The sequence below is a fragment of the Branchiostoma belcheri genome, unplaced genomic scaffold (genome assembly GCF_001625305.1).
Source record: "Branchiostoma belcheri isolate BF01 breed outbred unplaced genomic scaffold, Haploidv18h27 scaffold7, whole genome shotgun sequence".
NCBI classification, from domain to species: domain Eukaryota; kingdom Metazoa; phylum Chordata; class Leptocardii; order Amphioxiformes; family Branchiostomatidae; genus Branchiostoma; species Branchiostoma belcheri.
The window spans coordinates 2,828,035-2,852,393 of NW_017804353.1; the positions used below are offsets into that span (position 1 = coordinate 2,828,035).

The 24,359-nt window shown below is 43.2% G+C and overlaps 1 protein-coding gene across 1 annotated transcript; it reads right to left on the reverse strand.

The window, feature by feature from the left end:
- Positions 1–682: 682 nt before the first annotated feature.
- LOC109484354 (UPF0764 protein C16orf89 homolog) lies at positions 683–23,528 on the reverse strand. The gene is made up of 5 exons (XM_019787607.1): positions 23,237–23,528; positions 11,223–11,586; positions 1,938–2,049; positions 1,388–1,550; positions 683–780 (listed from the first exon to the last, which is right to left on the reverse strand). Exons 1-5 carry the CDS (start codon positions 23,526–23,528, stop codon positions 683–685), a joined length of 1,029 nt encoding a protein of 342 aa, XP_019643166.1.
- Between the last annotated feature and the right edge of the window lie 831 nt (positions 23,529–24,359).

Sequence of the window (24,359 nt, forward strand, 5' to 3'; positions counted from 1 at the left end):
GTTTGGGGAGGTTGAATGAGAGTGCGCAGGGTGCATGGGGGTGCACAGGGTGCGTGAGAGTGCTCAGGGTGCGTAAGAGTGAGCAGGGGTATGTGGGAGTGCCTTAGGTTGAGATAGAAAGAATGAGTGCAAAGGAGTAATATTATATGTAGAATGAATTGCTTATGATACATAGGGTATACAAGTTGTAGTAATGAATGCAAGTGCTTGCATGTATGCATAAATCTTGCATATATTAATGAATTATATTTGCATATATGGGAAAATACCATGCTCCCGTTACCTAAAAGTGACTCGTTTCATGCGGGGTTTGTATTATGTATAATACGTCCCTGTGTGGATTTAAGATGCATTGTAATGATGTAACCGAACTTATGAAACTTTGACAAAAGCATCTGACTCACTGTCACTCTCCAAGGAGATGTTTAGGATTTGGTTTATTTTTTACGTGCTTTGGCTGTGTTTATCGGGACCCTTTTTTGTTCTGGTAACTTTTGTCACGTATGGAAAATGGATACTGCCTGGCCAATTTGATCCTCTCTTGCAGCGCTAGCAACCAAAGATCTGCTTGGGGATTATGTCACTGCAGCCTTTTATCTGTACACCTTTTAGCTAGGCTACTTTACGTGCATTGTCAGGTACATGTAGTCCCCCGTTCACGGGGTCCCCATTGCGTCAACACTTACCCGAAACACCCCTCGGGCCGTTGCCATGACAACACTTTTCGCAGCCAATCCCGTCGTATGAAGTCTCTGAACCCCAGCATGCCGCACACCACACCTGCGGGGGAACGACAGATGGTCGCTTATCTCAATATTTTTCCAGCAGCCATAATAGTGATATCTCAACACAGCGGCGGTAAAACTCACTCGGGAGACGGGGATACCATTAGGGACTTATCTCGAGCACGAATTAATTACAGTAATTGTACGTCGTAAATTAACAGGTGCTTGAGACTTTGGTGGCAAGACATAAATTACAGGAACCATCAACGAGAAATGTTATGGGTATTGGCGTCTTAATAGTGAATAATGCTACTCATCACGGTTCAATGATCTCTAAAATTTAGTGGTGGATACATGGAAAACGGGACATGTTTGCTTATGGTAGATTTTACAAAGGTAAAGAAAAAGCTGCCCTGTTCAAGTATACGTGTCTCCCAGTGTAATAATGGATATTTGATGTTACATACGATACATACAAATCTCTCATCATCAGTTATTAACATGTGCCATAATTGCAATCTACCAGCAGACTGGAAGGCCTTTATTTTCTTCTATCACACAGCTTCAAAGCAGCCCTTAATTTCACGCATCCGCGCCTAAATTAATTTCGTTGATAAGAGTCAACAGAACTCCTCGCGGGGCAGATGCCTTGGCCTGCTTACCTTGCTCTAGAAACAGGTCCTGTTCCGGTTCAGGCGGTCCGGAGTACGCCAGGACCTCCGCTTCTCTCAGGATTTTTGTACAAAGGTGCTGCTGGATGGATTCCACGCCTTCCCACACACCTTCCCGACTGGCGAAGGCGTTGATGTTTTCTTTGCACCCAACCTAAAGAAATGCGTACAAAAATTGTTGTAGTTTTACACACACACACACACACACACACACACACACACACACACACACACACACACACACACACACACACACATAATTACATAGTATTTTTGTTCAATAGGTTAACTCTTGACATCTAATTTCAAACCTAGCCCATGGATGTCTTAAGCTGATTTTCCTTGATAATTTGAAGAAAGACTCGGGTCGGTGGGAGGGGCGCTCCTATGTCATTACATGTAGGATAGTTCGTTTGAGGCTTTTTTAAGAAACGTGTAAAAAATACCCTGCGAATAATTACATAAGACGTTGTTTGTCACACGGAGTCCTAACAGAATCTATTTGGAGTGCCTGAGAGCCGGTGTTACGACCGTTACTTACATGCTCTCCCAGAATGGTCCATAATAACTGGTGAGTGATGGTGTAGCCAGTAGCGCCGTCAGCGGTCACGAACCTCCAACATTCATCCGTTACTGTACAGCGGGTCGTGTGGCTGCGGGGGACAGCAGGGAAGGGAAAATCAATGGAAACTGTCTTACATCAATTGCTATTCTTTAATGCATCTATTAAGCATCCGTAGATGGCCGCCGAGGAGTAATGTGCCGGGCGTTCAATGCATGTCATGAATCTCTCCCACTGATGAGGTCTGACTCGCGGTTATTTTGCAACAAGGACAACATACAAGGGGTTGAATTTATATTCGCCTACCAAGGCGCAATGTCGCAGGGGCACGGTGATAGATGTTAACATTGCTCAGATGTGATGCGATGAGCAATGGTAGGTACAAGCCGTGGCGGCAATAACTCTAAATTTCCTTAATCATTCTGCCCTTAAGACGGGTGTTCTCGGTGATTTGTTGTAAAGTCCCGGTGCTGAAGTTTTTATAGGCACCCCGGAGTTAGGGCGAGCGCCATGGGAATGGGAATCACAACAGCACGACTTCCTAGAAGCTGCAGATGAATAGAATCAAGGCAGTTGCTTCTGCACGACTAAAGATGGCTGTACTGTGCAGGCTGTCCAGAACCGTACCTATCTAGTTCTATGCCTGAATGGGCTATGGTTTCAGGCACGGTTCCGCGTATCTAAGAACACAGATTTGCTCCGGGCACGGCTCTGGATACGCATGGACTATCCAGGACAGTAGCTGAGCATGGATCTGAATAAAGCATGCTAGATAAAACAGGTGTGTGTGCGGGCCATGTTACCCACATAAATTGTGATACTAGTGTAGCTACCGATCGCTTATCGTCTAACGACACGAACTTGATCTCGGCAGGTTTCTGCATAAAGAGCCCATGATTTGTATGATTTATCTCACAGTAACCTGCAACAATCTTGAGGGAGTGCGGCAAGGACATTTACACTTACGCCCTACTGAGAGAGTCTCACTCTGGATTGATCAGCGGCAGAGGTTACGGCAAGTAAAAGTGAGTAGGTACCAAACTTTGCAACAGTAACTCCCGCGAGATGTAGACAACGCCTTTTAGTCGGGATACAAATGGCGCTTCATTCCCCCCGCGAACACGAGATGCATTATCTGCCAGGACAAAAGCTCCCGGGAAATGTCCTAAGACGAACGACAGCTGTCATCGTCGCACGAGAGCACAGTAACTCATCACTCGGTCCCCTCCGGGCAAGACTTATCTGCGATACCGGGTCGCTACTGGTGGTCGAGATTACTGCGACTTCTCCTGCAGTTCATCTTGGAAATCTGCACGTCGGCAGAACGCACTACACCTGCGCGAAACCCGTAATGTATTGTGCATAGCACTTCAGCAGAGCGTCTCATAAGGTTGTATTTGCGCTTATAAGGTTAACATCCCGTCCGTGGTTTCAAAATGTTGTGTCGGAAATTATGTCGTTTGCAACGGGCAATATTCTAATGCAACGTTTACCAAACATAAAAAAACGTGAAAAATCATGGTTTGTCTGCTGTCGTGGCCGGTGGAGCATGATCAGAAGCTCTTTTTCTTGGAAAAAGCAAATCACTCTGATGACGTAACATTTAGTTTACATGTACATGCTGGATTGTTTTCAACATCCCTTTGGTATGTCTTACACGTTCTTGAGTGACCCGTGCAGTAAAGGAATAGCTTTCCTGTGAGCTAAACTGGTTCCAGATCACAGTCTTTCTATCCATCTATAATTCTATCTCTGTATCTATCTTTCTCTCTTGCGCGCGCTCTTTCTTCTCTCTCTCTCTCTCTCTCTCTCTCTCCATTTCTTTCTTTCTGTTTACTTTATCCTGTGAGACAGAGTTGTGTGAAACCGCCAAAGATTGTCTTCACTAGTCCCCTCCGGCGCCTCTCTGTCTGTACGCGTTCTTATTAGTCTATTTTTCATGGGTTCCTGTGTCTAAAAGGAATCAAGAATAATGGCGAAAAGCTAGAAAAGTGATTACTTCGAACGGATTGTAGACTCCCCGGGATGTGACGGCGCAGCCAGCTCAACACATGAAGGTGTCCCTGACCACTGACTGCTTTATCAACCGCGCCCATTAGGACTAATGGGTTGATAACATCTAAGCGTGGACAGGAAGAAAAAAAAAACTTTGCGGAAACCCTAACTCTAACACACAGCCGAGAGAGATGTGAGCAGATAATCATACACTCCACTGTGCAGTGCCCCACGACCCTAACCTGGGTAAAGGGACCATGGCATAATGTACTGTTAGGACCCAGAAAACTGGGGATGTTGTTTGGCTGGACTAGACTCATTTGACTAAATCCATTCACTTGTAATTGCACATATCAGTAAATGTTGACGCCAAACGTTCTTGATGAGCCAGCATTCCTCTAATACGAAGTAATCGTGTATATATATATATGTAATCAACGTTTTGCGATATAATTTCATTCCGTGAAGTATTAATGATTGATTACCATTGGCGCCAACGGCACTCGTGTATTAATATTACCATTTGGACGCCACAGTCGCAGTGTGAAGTTCAACCAGCCCCAACCCTTGTTTTGACTAAACGTTGTCACTATGCATGTACGTCTCCCCCGTCCGAGGCAACAGCATTGAGGTTAACGGATCGATAAATTAAAATCTAAGATAATCTTCCAGTCGATATTTTTACTTTCACACAAAATATCTTCCTGCACGCCTGTTCCCTTTTGTTTCGTTGTCACCTTTTCGTCAACGTTAAACTCACACATTGTTGATGCATCGTCCGACGTTAGGAATAATACGGAAATAGTTATTAGCCTTTGGACATGCCGTGACGGAGTGACATTTGCCCATTACTCCTAATAACACCAGAATGGCCTGCCGCGAAATTGCAGGGATTGCCTGCGATTTGTTCTAGGATGCAATTTGCCACCAGGAGCACATATTTCAACTTATAATGTTCTTTGGCGACACACATTTCAACTTTTGATGTTCACATATTGCAACTCTCAGTGTTTTTGCCACATATGTTTTACCATACAATGTCATCTAGCGACACAAATGTGCAGACTAATTATTACTACCTCTGGCAGTTGAAGATTAGCATTTTTCATAATGTGTTTGAGATGAGTTTCATCAATTTCCATGGACCCCAACGCGCCAGATTAAACTGCAGACTCAGGTTTTAATGCTTACGCTCGTAAACTTTCGTCTGTTCTATTCAGGTCACCCCAGAAGTTGTAAATTGCTCCATTAAGGTTTTCCCCATTACTTCTCTGTGATTAAACTTTGAAGTAAATAATGTCGCGCCCGGAGCAGACTATTTGTTGGCTGTCAGATCTCACGGTCTGTAACACGGAGTCAAAAGACCGTCATTTCTGCGATAGATCGGCACGATCCGTGAAAACTGGGTCACGACAGCGGTGATAAGGCGGGTAGGACACGGTTTCTGGGACTGAGGACAAGGACTTGGAATTTGTCACCTCGGTTCTTCTTCTTTTGATCCAGCTTCATTGATGTCATCACTTGTGAGACTTATCTGGATAATCAATCTTTTACGGGCGACATCGTGAACCAGAAAACGGTCTAGAAGTTTTTAGGACTGGAACAGAGATTAGACGTTCGTCAAAAACTAGTTCTCTCTTTCATCCTGGTTTCATTTATGTGTAGTGAAGTGTGAGACGTAACTGACTAATCAATCTTTTATGGGTCTGTCTGTCAATGATGTCCTAGATCCTATAACAGAAAACGGTCATAAAATTTCTAGGACAAGAACAAAGATGAGAAAACCAACAGGAGATGGCTCTCATTTTCGTCCTAGTTTCATTAATGTGCGAGCAAACGCGGGGCGTATCTACGTAATTAATCTTTTATGGGCTTGTCAGATACGCCCAGTGATTGCCAGCATATTAATAATGAAACTAGGACAAGAGGAACTAGTTCATGTTGATTTTCCAGTTTTTGTTCTTCTTCTCTTTGTTGTTGTCAGAATATGGTTATGACGTTTCTAGGACAGGAAGGAAGATTAAAAAATGAAGCAGGAACTAGTTCACGGTTTCGTCCTAGTTTTATTAATTTCTGGGCAAACGTGGGGCGTATCTATGTAATTAATCTTTTACAGGTTTGTGCGCATGCTCGCTTGGGATAAACAACTAGTACCGCTTCACCGATGCGGAGAAGCAGATGAAAATACGGTAATAGAATTGATAAATAATGAAGCAGACATCATGAACCAGGAATCGTCGCCATACGGAACTATTAAAAGTTGGGATGACTCCTGGAGGAGTGACAGTTTGAGATCGGCGGGATTTATAGATTTCTGAGGCTGCGGAGAAGAGATTAATCGCTCTGAGGCGTCCCATTCTTTATCAATTAAAGACAATCCTTTGCCTGAATGTATCGGTTGATGGGTAGATGGATGAAGGCGGGTTCGGCTGAGTTGTTTTCTATGGCGTCTGTGCCGACAATTTAAAGTAATGGTTCTGTCGACGCTTTTATGACCATCGTAACGAATGGGGTAATACATCCCACTGAAAGCCATCTGGTACTGGGGTAGATAGGAGTGGCACACACCGGCAGGTTCATTTCTGTCGATATGTGCTGAATTAACTTTACGGCCGAGATGGGTGCTGAAGTTACAGTCTTTTTACGTAGTTGCTTCATAGTTCGATACTATGTCCCATTTAGGGATCATTATATTGTCGCTTTATGTGTCTTTAGCGCCTGTATAGTGATGATGCAAGTCCCTATTATCTTCTTAATGGCGGTGCAAATGAATACTTAGATATGATGCTCAAAGTCATAAGAGCTAAGATGGTGAAAAGTGGCATAATTAGTGACACTAATATGACAAATCGTCGTATTACAGTCGCATGGGAAAATGAACCACTTTTGTCTTATCGCCTTTTACTATAATGTCTTTGTAAAGTTTAGCTATCTTTCAATGTCAGCACAACATTGGTGCGCAGAATGGCCAACGCTCTTCAAAAGCAACTTGAATAGATCTTCAGCTTTAACGTATTTTGTGGCTATCGCAGCTTACTTTTGGGTAGATCGGTACGGGCGTCTTTTTTATTAACAACCCAGGTACACTAGTGTCCTCAGGCGCATATAAGCCATATTTGCCCTCATATGTCATGGCCCTGTCTCACATATGGTACTAGCAACGCCTTTATAACGGTACAAATTAAAAACTCCGTGAAAGTTTTCACGATGTTTCCAACTAAGAACGAGCAGACAATGTTCTTTATAAATATTAGGACCATTTGTAAAGTTATGTTCTCCCGAGGTGCCAACCGTCATCTTTTCTGTCCGTTGGAGACAGTCTCGAATAAATCTTCAACCTTTAACTCCATTTTACTGTCTGGCGCCAGTTATAAGTTTCGATTCCTTGACATTCACACCTTTTAAGGCTTAACAACTCCAGCCATGTATGGAGAAACTTTATGTCCATATAAAGCGCATTTGCCTGCAGGCGCCACGGTACTCGCAACACCTGCATAACGGCACAAATGGAATTTCTGTGAAAGTGTTGACATTATTTCACCCGGCGCGATATGAATCCCATAAAGCGAAATGGAATACATTTTGCATGGCCATTAACCGCCCCCTGCCCGCTCTGAGGGATTGTTCCCACCGCGGTCTCCATCACCATGCCGGACCGGGCAGACAGATGGCCGCTTTCCCCGGACCAGGCAGGAGACTGCCGGAAAATCCCCCGTCCCTGATCCTGCCGTACCTGACACGGCTTTAGCGAGGATCGTTACGGCTGTGGGAGGGCGGAAATGATAGTGCTGCGGACTGTCGTGTTAGGCCGGGCGGGAAGCTGCCTAGATCTGTTTGACTCCTGTCACTTCACCTGTGTACAACCGTGTAATGTTTCTTGCTTTTGGTTCTCAAATATGGGTATAGATCAATGCATGAATATCAAAACCAATCATTAAAAAAAAGTATACAGATTATAATGAGATCATCTTTTTTTTAATCCAGTCGACCAGGTCTTGGAGTTCTACGTTGATAACAGCAACAGGGTGTTGGTTTGTTTAACAGAAATATACTCATGTGACGTCAAGTTTTAACGACTGTATTTAACTATTATAAAATTATTTATATGAATATATAAAGCCAAATTGAATGTATTTCATTTACATGGTCATTAACTGCGCGTAAAAGGAAAGCATTGTAGCAAGCTACATATTACAGGCTGATATAGAAGAGAGGCATTCCATGGAGAAAACGTTTCTTTCCTCAGCATACATGTACGCCCCTCGACGGGGGTTCCTTATCGATGTGGCCGGCGTGGAAGAGTGATGGAGATTGCCCGCATGGGACTCATGTGATCATTACATCGGAAATAAATCACCCGTAACCTTCCCATGTCCGCGGATATCGCGTGGGGTTTTGTACTTTCCTTGTGATCTAGTTATATTAAAAGTTAAAGTCCTCCCGCACCATGTGGTGCTTAGGTCGGCGCCCATCTCCGATTCAGTAGCTCTTTGTCCACACAGTTGTGCAATCACTACAGCAGGGGGCTAGTCCACTGGTAGTGGTGTATCATTAACTCCCATACTCTTTCCCAAAGGCTGAGTGCTAAGCAGAGAACGCAGTATGTACCATTTTTCAAGTCTTTGGCATAACTCGACTTGTATGTATCCAATCGGTATTTTTACCTCCATGAAAAATGGAGGTATTGTTTTTGGCGGCGTCTGTCTGTGTGTCTGTGTGTGTGTCTGTGTGTGTTTCCGCAACTTTCTAGTCAGCATAACTTCATAACGCCTTTATGGATTGTGATGATATTTGGTATGCTGATAAGTCTTAGGAAGACAAAGGTCAAGGTCAAATATGGGCCTCCTGGTGGATGACCTTGGTACTGCAGCAGAACTTCCGGTTTTTGTATCTTTTGTCCTGAACATGCTGTGGTCTTGAATTTTTGGTGACAGATAGCTTTTCCTGTTAGGAATAAGTGGTGTGGGTTTGGTCCCCCTAGCAACTTGTTCAGGAACTGCAGGGGACTTTCGGGCGAAATCTTTGAAAGCCAATAAGTCCAGATAGGAACAGCGTATTTTCATCATTTTTGGTGTGTAGGTATCTGACAGAGAGATGTACATAATGAACTGCAAATTATGCAAATGAGGACTTTATTTGCATAATTAATGAGGAAATTCTATAATTACAGTGTTTTACATTATAGAACTTTCATACATGTAATGTATGTAACCTATGGCAGATGGAACATCAACAGATACTAATTATGCAAATGATGACCTAATTTGCATAATTAATGCAAAAAATATATGATTTCTCAATGGTGAATGATGGGAATGTCTTACTTGGGACATCTTTAAGTTAATCAAAAGTTAACATCACGATGCATATATTATGTTAATGCAGAGGTCATTTGCATAATTAAAGAAGAAATTTACATTTACATATCAAGCCCATATTTCATGGAGGTATGAGATCTCGGAACTCTTGTTTATTACAGTATTTAGAATTTCATATTTCTCTAGCAGGAAAAATGACGTTTTAACATTTCTAAAGCAACAAGCTGCACTCTAGCTCATCGTACTTCCATGGCAACTGAGTTGTTTCTGGTTGAGGTAATAAAATATGAACTTCCTTCAGGTCAAACGAGTATGAACAGAAGCAACAACAAGAAGACATCGAAGACCTCATTTTCATGCCTCATTGAAATATGTTTTGCTAATTATGAACTGAAATTCATGACATCAAATTGCAAAGAAGGATGTTGCACTACTTTCTAGTGCACGAATGTCGCAATTTTGGCACTTTAAAAATCCGTTATAGTTTAGTACATTACCGTCCAGCAGATTCTCCTATAGTGATTTTGTCCTTGTAGAGTTCTTGCAGCTTTCTTCGTCTAAACCCGAAGGGACTACGCCCAGCGACGCAGCTGAGTTGATGAGGTGTAGGAATATTTCAGCAGTATTGATGTGGGCTGAACGATTGCCGCTCAAATCGGCGCTTGATTGAGTGCGGGTGCGTACTGATGCGGTCCCCAGAGAGTGGCCTGGTAATGCCGAGAACGAGTTCGTTCTGATGCGATCCCTGGGGTGCTATATTCCCGGCATGCACCGAGGCGTGTGCAATGGGACTTCCTCTGTCGGTAGTCTTTGTGATAATTCTGAAAGCTCGATCAATCCAAGGACTTATAATCAGTCATACTTTTAGCTTTCATAGCGGATGTCATGTTGTTGCAGTGGTTTTACCAATCACCTACTATTTTATTGCTGCTGCTGTGATCAGGTGACTTTTTTCACTCCACAAAAACACAGCCAATATAGGACATTGCGAAAGTGCTTCTGCTTTTAAATAAGGCAATAGAAAAAGACGAAAAGCCAGCTTAAAAGTTTACGCTAGTATTTCGCCCTCAAGTCACCCCTTGCGGTCAGCTACACCTTCTTAGTTGCAGTATACTTTTGGACTTGGATTACTTTGCTATCATGCTGCTTAGTTAGGTTTTAACTGTGCAGTAAACCCACAGGTTGGTAATGCATTTGCCCCCTGGTGCAGTAGTTATGACCATAGGTCCGCGTCTGAGCCGGCAGATAACCTCAATTTGATCTTGACTACCTCGTAGCAAACGTTGTTAAAGCTGATGAGTTGGTATTTTGGTATCGCTGCTTTAAGTTTTCTTTCATCTTTATATTTTATATTCATCTCTTATCTCTCTCTCTTAAAATGTGTCTACCATTAGCACCGTTATTATCAAAAGTGAAAAGTGAATCAAATCCACAATGTAGGCGTTTTGGCAGCTGCCCAGATGCCCTAACCTTTCCCTGCTGCTCCAACCCGTAACAAATACAGATTTAGTGCCAAACGGCTTTTAAGCAGGGAGAAGATTAACCATGGCCTTATACGGTCTACTGATACTTGCCACAAACTAAAATTGCGGTATTAGAACTTGTTATAGTTGACTAACCTACCCAGTGAAGTTCTTGACCATATGCATGTATTGTATTGTTTCTTTGAAACCTTTGCTTATGAGAAGCCCTGCTCTCCCTACCTTGTCATGGAGGTCAAGAAGTCAGTTTGCATCATATTAAGTTCAAATAAACATCTACACACATATTATTACACATACATGGTTCAAAATACCAGTATGGAATGAAGTACGTACATGTTGGGTCCTGCCTGTCTGGCCGCTTTTCATAGTCAAGAAGTCAGTTTGCATCATATTAAGTCCTAATAAATCTACACACATATAATCACACATACATGGTACAGAATAGTTGTATGTAGTGCGGTACGTACATGTTGGGGTCCTGCCTGGGTCCGGTACTGCCCATCATCTCCTGCATGCATCTGTCGCTCCTGGTCTCCGAGAACATCTCCCGTTTGGTGGCGGCGTGTTCCCTGTTCAGTACATGGTCTCCCAGTTCTCTGGAGTACCCCCGTATAACGTACGGCCTGGACACCACGTCCTTAAACTCCTTAAAGTAGCCCGGGTCTCTCTCCCGTATCCTGGGCAGGCTCCAGTTGCCGGCTGTGCGGGCGTCCTGCAGGATGGTGTGCACGCGGGACAGGGCCGGGTGGGGAGGGGTGTGTTTGGAGCTGCTGCCACTGCTTGTTGTGTTCGCGGAATGATCCACACCGTCCAGCAGTAACGTCAGCTGGCCTGGATAGAGACAGGAAATTTAACCGTCAATAGTCAGACTCAGTACACGATCATTTCAAACGTTTTCGTTTTTTTTCAAGTATAGATTTTACTGTTTGTTATATATGAAGCTTCTTGTCTAAAAATCTTAATAAGGATATTTTGTCACATTTTTGTATATTATTGGACCACATCTACATTCCCGCAACATATCATCTACATTCCCAGATCACATCATCTGCATTTCCGGAACATATCATCCACATTTCCGGGACGTATAAAATTTATTGTAGCTATACCTGTAGGATAGATTAGCCCTGTAGTATTCTTGATTAGCTACCATACTTTGTACCATGTACGATTGTTGGGTAATACGTTCAATCATATCATCTACATTCCTTAAACATATCATCTTCATCCCCTGAACACATCATGTACTGGTTATGTACCTAGTACGGAAACACGTAGTCTAGAAATAATGTAAATACAAAAGATGAGTGCTGTATCTTGATCCTATATGACAAACAGCCGTCTGGACTGTCTGAATACATCAGGGACTTGACATTTACCAACCTGACAACCGGGAACGACTTTGGTAGCCGGGCAGATATATATATAGTCTAGAAGTGATGTAAATGTTGATGCCTGCCGTATCATGATCAAACATGACATACAGCCGTCTGGGTGTTTGAATATCTAAGAGATGTAATATTCACAGGCCCGGCGACTGGGAACGACTTTGGCATCAGGACATGCCCTTCTGAGCGATTGTCTAGCATTTCCGATTGTCATCAATCCCAGAGGCCCACTTTATTCCATCCGATGTCACATGCCTCTGTGCAGCGCGGCAGAACGGCAAAGTAATAGTGAGGACGTTATCCGTCAAATATGAGTTTCATTTTCATACAGGATGAGATCCTTTGCAAGATGATGTCTCACAAAACAAGACACAAAGTCACCAAGACGTACGGGCCGCGAACAGACCGTTAATTCAGCTGTTAAGGAGCGGCCCGATTTATGGGAACCCCGCATCAGATTGACACTGTTACAAGGGAAGGCTTTTAATGTGATAAATTCCTACTCCTCTCTATTCATTATTTCCATCTCGGGAATTAAACCATACCGTGAAATGGACCGATAAGTTCGCGGTGGAATAATCTAACTCCGGGCCGATATTGCCCTTTCGTGCCCTTGAAATGCACTTACTTGTACGTGCCCGGGCCTCCCAGTCCCTCCCAATGTATTTACGTCCTCACCCTATTGGCGAAACCATCTCCACTCGCGCAAGGAGCCAATTTGCAATCGATGTAATCCCAGGAATATCAGAAATTATGGCCGGCACCGGCTGGCGGACCGCTCGTCGTCTTTCCTTGAACGTTTCAGGCAGATTAGAACATAAATTGCTGGCCGAGACGGCGGACTCATGCACAGAAAGGGCCGGGGATATTTTCCACAGTCCCACCGCCCAATCATTCGGATTTGTCTCGCTCTGGGTAGAAGTAGCGTCGATACAATATCTCGCTAGCAGAACTTTGTAAGTGCGTGGTGCCGTGAGTGATTGAGAATGCGCCGTGGGTGCCAGGTATGGAACCGGCCCGGTCACCATTATCGGAAAACTGTAGCCAGTCCAGCCGGCGGTCACGTGCTTTCCCTCGATCCCGTTTCACCTTGGGGCCCTCAAGGACGATATTTGAGATAGTTTAAGTCGAAACGGATCCACTTGGTTCAATTTTATCCATCGATTTGTAGGTCCTGTTGTACGTTCATCGTGAATGATCACTGTGGATGGCATACTATGTCACCAACGTCGGGGTGGGGTTGACGGCACCTCTGTCACAGACGTCAGGGCGGGAGCTAAATAATGTCTAAAACCATATTTACAACTTTTCTGACAATGCTGTTTCTTGAAACAGTTCACATCTGAGCTAATAATGACGCAACAGATTGCGAGTTGTATAAAAGTGCATAAAAGTTGGCATTAAAGTGTTATGTCATTCTATCTTTATGCAGGTTTGAATGGGAGTCACTTCAGCTTTCGATCTTCGTTGGCCCGTTCACATGAAGACGAGAACATCAGAAGCAGTCATGCATTGCACCGGTCAAGGCTCAAGGAGGCGGTAAGCAACCATGTACCATATGCATGTAGCTGATCATTTTGGGGTGTTCAATATGGTGATTATGAAGAAATTCTTTTGTATTGCCACAAGTCCCAACTGTGGTCGCGATCGGGACCGCCATGCGAAGAAGATAGAGCCTAAGGGCTGATTAGCAACACTAGACGCTGCACCGGTACCAGACCTTGCCTAAATGAGTGCTACCACCATCTTTCCAGATGGAGGGATACCTACCTAGAATAGTACACCTTTCTCAACCCTCCCAGGTGATACAAGAATCTCAAGTCGCCACTAGAAAGTCCCTCCCTGGAAAGCTTCACGCGATACGCCTTAGATCTGAAAGTTTGCGGTTAGACTCTGTCGCCTGGCTGGTTTATCTCTGACAGTTTTCAAATGCTATCCAGTGAGTTGCTTGAGTAACAATTCCCTTGCATGTCAAATGACATAGATGTCTAACTTTCATCGAAGTACTCCTTTAGGTCTGAAACTGGTGGACTTAAGTTTCTCAACCGTCCCTTGACTTGAGATAAGAATCTCAGGTCACCAGCAGGAAGTCCCTGAGAATCTTCATGATCCGCCCCAGATCTGAAAGTTTGCGGTAAGACTCTGTCGTGTGACGTTGAGTGGTTTATCTCCGTCAGGCACGCAGGGATGCGTGACTGAGATACGCGCTCCGTGATGTATGTATTCATTAGTACGGATAGGAGACGGCTAATCTGATAACTTAGGCTGAAACAAGCACATGGGTATCTCTTCATGGGGTGAGATCTGGAGCTGAAGGATGGCCCTATCACCAGAAACCAGACCGGGGATCGCTCTTCCATCCAGCCCAAACCAGTTGGTGATAAAGTTATCATTAACTGTGAAACATCGCTAAAATAATGTTGTGTAAAGAGCAGCACTGGGTTGAATCTAGATCTTTGCCGAAACGGCTGCAATATACAATAACTTTACATACCGTGGCGCTAAATTGCACTAATTTGGTCGTAGCTTCAGCAAATGATGGGTCCCTTAAAATAGCATTGTATTTAGTATGTTTCAGAATTGTGTAGTTTGTTATGTATGATTTGTACTGACAACCGCGAATCAATACCAGCCACCGATAAGGAAGTAAGATAAATACTATTTATCGTTTGAAACTTGCAGTACAATGAATAAATGTCAGCCCTTTCACGAGAGATAATACTAAGAGGAAGAAGAAGGTCTGAACTAAGGTTGCATGCAGCAAATTATGATTCAACTCGGTCATGATGCCTAAGCAAGTAAATACATTTAAGAAACTATCTTTACGTTGATTAGCAACTGCATTTTCCTCCTGTTCCTATGATGGTACAGTCAGAAAGATTTGAAGAGCCGCATTATGAACATGTTTCCCAAATGGAATGGTACAGGAGAACAATTTCTCTCGTGCATTGCCATTCTCATGATCCTCACGATTCGGCTGTCACGATGCATACAATATAAATGGTTAACAGGCAGGGTTGAAATGTTTACTGCACTCGCGGGTGCATTAGGAAGCGCCATATGTCACGGAGCCGGTGCCTTCCCACAGTCGCACTGCGAGGCAGACTTACTTTTTGCAGGATCAGGCTTTATTTTACAGACTGGGACGCCGAGGGATTTTTAAGTAACTCGCTTCATTCGTTTGTTCATGCGTGTTGCTTAATTCACGTAAAGCTGTATGGGGTGTAACATTCATTCTCGAGTTTGTGTTGGATAAAGATAGTGTCAAGCTATCCCCGGGTGTCATTGAAATATACGACTATACTGCAATTATAATTCTTTAACTGCAAAAAAAGATTAATCATGTGATTTACAATGTCAAGTCTATGATCATGTCGCAAACCATTTCGAGACAAACATACCGAAATCCAATTAGGAATACCAACGAAAATAACTTTTTTGGCGAAAAAAGTTTCACGTTTATACCATACACATCGCCTTTGCTATATTAATATTCTACTGCTGTTCAAAATAAGTCAAAGAAGTAAAGATTTGATTGATTTAATAACAATCCTTTGATGTTTCCATCATTACTTGCACTTTTCATAAAAATTCTTCAATGCATAATTTTATTAATGCCTTTATGAAAGTTCAGAAAACATGACTACGGAGAATCACGAGAAAAGTTTATCATTATAAGATCAAAGTTCGCATGACAAATAAGTATTCATCTCTCTTTGAAACATGATCATGACTTGTGATCGTACTTTTACTTTGAGACTTCGATATCAAAAGGAACAGCCAAATGGTTTTCGAAATATTAATGTTAGTATTTCTGATAGATATTACTATCGCTATGTATGTATAAAGACCGCCCAGTATTGATGTTCTTATAGTATTATACATTAGACGTTTGATGTTGATTTTGACTCAACAGCGTATATTGTTAAATCTAACACTGTAACAGTACTTTTTCGTATTGTAGCTAGCAAGTTTATATTGTGGAATTAACTAATATGTACAAATAGCCCCACATTTCTTACCCTTGACATAAAATAGAATCTAAGAGCAAGTATATAAAATATATATGCATATGGCATGTGTTTTAGGTGAGGGAACTGATTATTATCAATTGTAGCTTGTACTTTTATATGCTATATGTAGCTGTATAGATTTTCTATTGCCCATTGTTGAAACTATTAACTTCCTTACTGCCGTGACAATGTGAAGATGAACACGATTGCCTGCTGATGAGTCTTCACTGAAGCACAGTTAGTGTTGAACATGTGCACTACATTACCCTGCAGTGGGCACAGTTAAACTGGGAAATCAGCTCTTCAAATAATGAAGGTCTCGCGGGACGATCTTTACGTAACGACTCTCAGTCTGAGTATATTGGATTGGTTGTCAAGTACGCGCGCGGTGTCCGATATTTCACACACAAGAGGACGATGATTATCCATCCACCAGGACCATATATCCCCGCAGTCTTTGTGTAGGACCGTCCTGAAGGATGGGATTGGGTTTTAATAATTTTCACACTTCGGCGGGTTTCTCGTTACTGAAGGAATGATGATGCATGTACCATTATGGTAATAGGTATATGCATAACGGCTAACGTTCTAGCATGACGCAACGTTTCATCAAAGACGATAACACTCTATTCATTACAACACTGGGGACAAGACATGTTCGCGCTATTTATAGAGCCATATTATGTAATATGGCCGAAGCCTTTAACTGAGCAAAATGGGGTCTTCGTAATGAAAGAAAAGGCGAATTGCTTTTTGCATGGGCGTCCATTGATTGAACTTGCAGCGGCTAAATGGCTTCCTATGAAAGTACGAGCGTCTCGTATAAAATCGATGTTATCCCTCCCCGGCTCAGTTCTACAAACCTCCACGGGACGTCCATCGACAATTAGTTCTCGGCGACCGGCAGCGGTTTTAATCTGCGGCAAAATCCCGCCACGGCATCGAGCGAGATGAAAGCCCCCGGTCTTGGATATCAAAGTATAATGGGCGAAGCTGTGTGTGATGGATGCCCGGCCGGTGCAGGCACGCGAAGTTTGCCAAGACTTTGAAGTTCCAGCCGGAGAATTTGGCGCGTAATGGGGGTAAATCGCCTGGTCTAGATGCATAGCCTCCGCGGAGCCTGGGGATATGGATGTCAAATGTGTTATTATCAGGATATCGAACGCTTCTGCGCTTTACTTTAATGGAATAAGAGACCAGAAGCCCGCAGAGGTTATGGTTGTATTGAAAGACGAGAGGAGAGAAGATTGGCCACTTCATGCGTGAGCTGAGAACAATCCGGTCATGATAGCGCTGGCCGGTGGGTGCCGGGAGAGAAAGGATCTCTGCAATGTCGTGTGTTTGTAGCGTGATGGTCACCCGAGTTGATAAGGCACACTCAGGCCGAATGAGTTCATTTGGTGGATCTCTGTTGTGGTATTTCCCTAGACGAACAATGGAATATGGCCCGTACGTGGCCACTAGGCTTTTTCAGATACTGCGGAAGATGTATATTGTAATGCGACTGCTAGCCGAACCACTAGCCTACGGTACGAAACAAACAACCGTTTTAGCCAGTGACATCGCATTTTTTTGTCTCACAGATATCAGTGTACTGTAGTTGATTCAACTTAATACATTAAAAGGTTAACCAGAAAATTGACTTTGAAAATGCAGTCTTCCCGCCATGCATTAGATGCCTTTAACCAATGTGACGCGCTTCTGTGTTATCAACAATTGAACAAATGTTCCATATCCATACATAGTGAAAAAGAATGTCAAATGTAAATGAAGGGTGAAAAATATGAAAGGTTAACTGCTTTGTGCTTTGCATGAAATAACATGACTCAAGGGTCACATTAGTCCTTGTACAGTATTCATTTCCCAAAGGCCACGTTTGAATAGATGAAAATGAAATGTTTTCATGCTTCTGAATATTCTACTTCATGCTACTTCATGATAGAATTTTTGAACCCTTGTTGCTCGTTAACATCACCAGAAGGCCACAATAGGGCAAAAAGTGCCTTGTGAAATATGCCATTGTTATTTTGCAGTTTCGATCACGTCCATGTGAAATACAAAGTCACCAATAGAATATCGACTCACGGTGGGTGGGACGACAACTAGAATTCAAGTTTGATACTTTGCCTCAAGGGAATCGAAGTGTTATTTTTGGCTCATCCGTGTATCTTTGTGGTTCCCAATATTCACAATGTAACGTTGCCGTAAATTCTCGATCTGTGCTGCTGCTTTTGTCTGTAGGCCAGGAATGGTCTCAAAGGGGATGAATCTTCCAACTCTCATTACCTTGTTAGATTTCAATCCTTGTTTGCATCTTAACTGCAATGTATTTCAGTGCATACGCTATGTTGATGATGTTCCCCAATATTTATCATATTACATTTTCTCTTGCTATACAATAAATATATTAAGCAGATGATGACAAAGACGGGGGGTGCCTCAGACTTTGTGCAACCTATGGTCCACTGATTACCGATTCAAGTGCATAACATGACATCACAGAAGCGGTGGATTGCTCATTTTTTTTACAAAGACTGGAGTTGGACAGTCCAAAATTTGGGTAAGTTGAATTTCTTGTGTTGAAAATTGTTGTTGAAATTTGCCCAAAATGACTTAAGCTTATACCAACAAAGATGACCTCTCAAGACAATACATAAGCAGATGTTTTCTACCCGCGGCACACCAGTCCTGAATATTCACTCATTACGTCCTGCAGTCTCCCTGCGTGTTGTTACTCCTGTAGTGTCCAGGTTTCATGAATCATGCAGCTCACAGCAGCGATAATTATCCCCCAGGCCGGCGGGAATACAGGCTGATTACGACGCACAATTTAACCCATTTGTTAAACTAGGCCGACAAGCCTTATTTAAAACATGCCAGATGCTCTGTTGCAGTCGTGAAGACTTTGGGATGGTCAGTCCTCATTGTATCCAGAACCATACTTATCTAGGTGTATATCTGAATAGGTTAGGGCAGGTATAGAGTTCTGGATAGACTACGCGAAACCAAGAACGTAGATATGCGTGGACTACTCAGAACTTTGCCTGAGCATGGTTCTGACTAAGAAGTACTGTTTTCAACACTGATGTGATATATTGATACTAACACTGTGATCTTTTATCCTTCAAAATTTCTCTTTGTGCATAACCCTTTCTGCAGTCTAAAATATACATTCTGTAAATGGTGAGGTGCAAATGAGCGCAGGTGGTTATTTCAGGCCTTGAATTTTCATATGGTAAGATGCAATGGATATAGGTGGTTATTTTAGACCTTGAAGTTTCATATGGTGAGGTGCAATGTATGTACATTGTAGATGATCATTTCAGACCTTAAATTTTCATATCTTGATGACTGGTGCAATGGATGTAGATGATTATTTCAAACCTTGAATTTTCATATGGTGAGGTGCAAATAGATGTAGGCGATTATTTCAGACCTTGAATTTTCATATTATGGTGAGGTGCGCAAGGGATGTAGGTGGTTATTTCAGACCTTTAATTTTCATATGGTAAGTTTTAAATAGATGTAGGAGATTATATCAGACCGTAAATTGGCATAGCGAGGTGTAAATAGATTATTTCAGACCTTAAGTTTTCATATCTTGAGGTGCAATGGATGTAGGTGATTATTTTAGACCTTGAATTTTCATATTTCTGCCTCCTGCTGTATGAAGCAGTAGTTGTCGCCGATTCGTCTCGATGAGGAGAATCCGATATTCGCGGGAAAGCTTAATCCGTCAGATGTTATCCCCCGCTGATGGATCGGTCACGGTGCCACATTGATCGGTAAATTTCAATATAACACGAGACTGGATTCCCGTACAGCCGGGATATATCTCTCTCTGGCGAGATATCGTTCCCAGCGGTACGCGAGAAGCACCTTGTTACGATTAAGCAGGCGAGAATTTTATCAAGGACATTGAAACAAATATGATCTGGATCCAGATCTAATGAATACAGAGGAGGTATTGGAATACTCCACGTTTGCTCTGGTGCGGTTTAAGCCTCGTACAATAGACCACCTGTTAGCGGAACAAACGAAGGATGTGAAGTGAGATCATCGGAAGAGAAAAATATACTCCAATAAGCTCTGTGGAGCAGGCCATGCATAAACAAAAAGAGCAGCAGAGCTATCTTTACCAAAGGCGGCCTCTCTCTCTGTTTGCAGGAATCGAATCCATGTAAATTTGTGCGGACTCACGAATGTTGTTATAGTCCCACGCCATTGCCATGTAAATCCTGTACACGTTGCTAGCGGCATGGGTACATGTATGCATTGAACCTACCTCCGTGTATTGAACAGGTGCATGGTAAGTCCATTCCTCTCTGCGCACCCGAAATTATTGTAGGGGATCTCAGCAGGTCAATCTGTTATTATTACAAGGTACAGCTTGAGATATAAAATGGTTTCCTTTGGGAGATTTGTAAAGCTGTTGTCACATTTGTTTGCACATGTTCGTACGGTGTGAAGTGGTGCATTAGGCGTTACTTTAAGAGTGATGTCCTTATCTTGTTCTTCGTTGAATGGCCGCCTTGTGCAATCGTAATTATTGCTACGTAAGCAGCATGCAAATGTTAAAGTAGTAAGCCGGGGGCACCAATCTTCACTGATGATCAGATACATTCATTTTCCTTTGAAAAATGCTACACCTACTCCTGTTTTTTTTAATCTATGGCTGACAACGCCAGCTGCTATTTTCATAAACGTTCAAGCTTCTTCACAATCCACAATGGTTGACTGTAAAACTACAATATAATGCTAACTGCGCTGTTCGCATATGCAGATTTAGTATCCCCGACTGCAGGCATTGTTGTAAATAACCCTGGATCCCCGAGCAAGGCCAAACTTTATTAACTTCAGCCGCAACTCTGGTCTGTCTGATACCATCTCATACCTCACACATGGGACTTCTATATATTATGTGCAGGGCGGAACATATAGCAAACGGTGCACACATAATACATAATATACACACGTAAATTTAATATGGAAACTGAAATTATTATTCTACTTTATGCATTTTCTTGGCAGTTTTATGATATAAGAATCCCGTGCAGTTCATATGTAGAATGTCAGCGTTGTTTGTAGTTGTTTAGGCGCCGTTACGTTATTGAACATGAAATGTCATGCCGATTTAGAAGTAAATGTTTTGACATTTCATGGAGACAGAGGCGGCGTCGCAGACGCGTTGAACTCTTCGCAAAGTCAACGACTCAAATTCTATTACTGGCGACATGTTCTCCGCGGTACAGATGGAATTACCCTCGCCGTGTTATGCGGTGTAGTCGCCAGACTGTGGCCCATTGCATGGCAATAGCTGGTGGTCGTTATAGTGAGTGGTACGCGTAACGTTTTTTGCCAGTATTACTTGAATGGTTGTAGCACATGGGGCTTCTTATACTATGGTAAAGTGTGGAAAACGTATTTTTCTTATTAGGTAAGTGTGCAGGCAATATCTGTTGTTTGTCTTGTTACTGTGGTAAAGCTATGGAGATATAGCAACGTATACCTACTGTAAAACTGATATTAGCTCCTTCTTTATCAGATAGGTGTGGCCACTATATCTGCTGTTATTTCTTAGTTTGAATCGTAGTCAAAATATTAAGGATGCATTTTTTCTGACAGTAACGGAATAAACAAAGGATTTTTCAGCTGTTGAAACGACGAAAAAAAGACGATATATACTTGGGTGTTCCCACGGGGTGTTTTGAGGCCAAGGTTACCAGTAGATGGTTGCGCCATTTTTCTTGATAATCCTCCCATTGCCGAGGTTTCTCCCTAACGAGTGCTGTTCATAGCGCGGCGTCTATTTCCGATGGCACACAGAGGAATAACTCGGTTACACTCAGCCTGAGAATGGGACTTTAAGCCGCCCAAACGTTCATTAGGACGTGGTTTATGTTTACTGCTGCCGCCACGTTGCTGCCAATGTTATGAGAGACTAAGCTTTAATTGCCGAGTTAACATTCTCTATTCAGGTGACCTATAATGTGGAATTAGCAATCTGTTGGTCCCTATTCTATTCACTAATGTCGGGCGTGACCGCGCACATTTTGGGCTTTGGCTCCGAGTTTTTATTTCCATTTCTCACTCCAGTGATCACCGCATCATTGGTAGAGCGGCATGACAAACATGGCGTGGAAACGTTTTCTGTTTATTACATCATTCCTTTGGAGATGTTCAAAGAGAAGAAGAGCAATACCGGCAGCAGTAAAAGGGCCTAGAGGCACAAGGTCCTCTACTTCCACCCATTTCAGTAGTGCTGTTTGTCACTGGACCATCCATAGATGTCCGGAAAGAAAAATGTTATTGCCCACTGTTCCCCTGCCTCCGTATTTCCTGTCACCCAAGTCACCCCTTTTTATGACCTGGTGCAAAATTTAACTGCCTAAAATTTAGGGAAGACTACGAAATACTGGCCTGGGGGTAAGACGGGGTCCCTTCTCTTCTCCTTGAAGAAATTCTGTTATTTCCTTTTTGTTTACTAAGTCCAGTTCTCATCCCATGAAGTATACATGTATCAGTAATACTGATAGAAAAAAAAAAAAGCTTCACGGTTGTTCTTATTCCCAGTGCTGAGGCGGCCGCTGGAAGGTCAGCCTCACAATGCGGATGTGAAATTGCGGCCATAACTTTCCCCCGTCCCACGATTCCAGCCAAGATTTCATCATTGCCTCTCACTGCAGGGTCAGCCCAAAATAACAAGTGCAAATATTGCAGTCATAATTTCTCTTCGCACCTGCAGTCCGGAGGCCATGCGTTTTCCATGGCAATGTCTCACTGTATCTGGTAAAGCCTTTTCTCTAGCTGCCCCTTTAGTGCAGATCTGGATTTTCGTTCCATAATTAATTAATGGATGACATAAATCAGCCACTTCCAACGAGCTTTTGCTGCTGCTTTCTACCATATACTCGTGTATGTACCTCGATTTGAAGCCGTGACACCTACCACTGCAAATCAAACTCCAGATGTAACGGACCTTTTCGTGAATTGAAATGTGTCTATCTGATACAATCTGAAAAAGGTATAAAACGGGAACTAGCTCAATCATTGTCATATGCAGTCAATATGAAAACTCACCTTCTGCTACTCTGAGTCCGTACAGCCCATCCAAGTTGATGTCGTGATAGGACTCCAGGAAAAACACCACCGCCTTTTCCAGGGCATCCAACACTTCGGCAATGCCGGCAAAGTTTCCGTGCCCCCCTCTCGCCTCCCCGCTCCTGGTGCCGCCGCTACCGTACGCAGAACTGTCGTTTCTCGGGCTAACCTCTCCGTCTGAGGCAGAGGAGGAGGCGCTGCTTCTGGAAGAATATCCCCCGCCACACGCCAGGCCCGCGAACACAAGCCACATCGCCGTCGGCAGCCTCATGTTCCCCTCAGCGCGTCCTCAGCACCCCTGTCCGGTCCGTCCATGGGTCGACCCTGGAATGAAACAACCCACATGAGCAGATGGGCCGGCGTCGAGTCAGGGCGTCATCAACTATTCATGTCATCCTGCGCCCTGATTCGTCACTACATACGTGTCACGTGACAGTCTTGGCAGTGATTGGTCAGTTTGTAAGTCATCATCTCTTCAATCCGGAGACTGACAATCGATGCTTTGTATGCTGCCCGCGAATATAGCCACGCACAAAAATGTAGAAAAAGAAACGATTTTATAGCTACCGATTGGCGATGTATATTGCCACCAATGATCTGTCATTATTCAATGATGCTTCCCATTTGCTTCTGCGAATAACTAGATAAAAACGGCAGCGGAGGATAACGAGCATCCCTTGCCGAGATGGATTAAAATCAGACCGTGACGCAGGGTGAACAGAGCATGGCAATACATTAATTTGATTTGGTACAGCGGCTCTGTATGACATTCAGCATCACACAAAGGGCAGCAAGAAAGATACATCTATCGCTTTGTATTTTCTGCTACAGATAAGAAGCGGGGACTTTGATGCTTCCAATTCAGAGAAGCCCGGCCCCCTCACACGTCAGCTCGCAGATCTAGAGTTCTGTTGGAGTGGCGGAGACGTACTGCAGTGGTTTGATAACGCAGTTTGCAGCAGCCTAAGTCTGTTACTTACAGTCACATTGTTTATCTGTACGTACTGGATGGGTGGATGGGACTGGACGTGTGCCCACACGCTAATGCAGGCACCGCACTCTCAGGAATAGGACCAATCCTTAAGATGTAAAAGGAAGATGA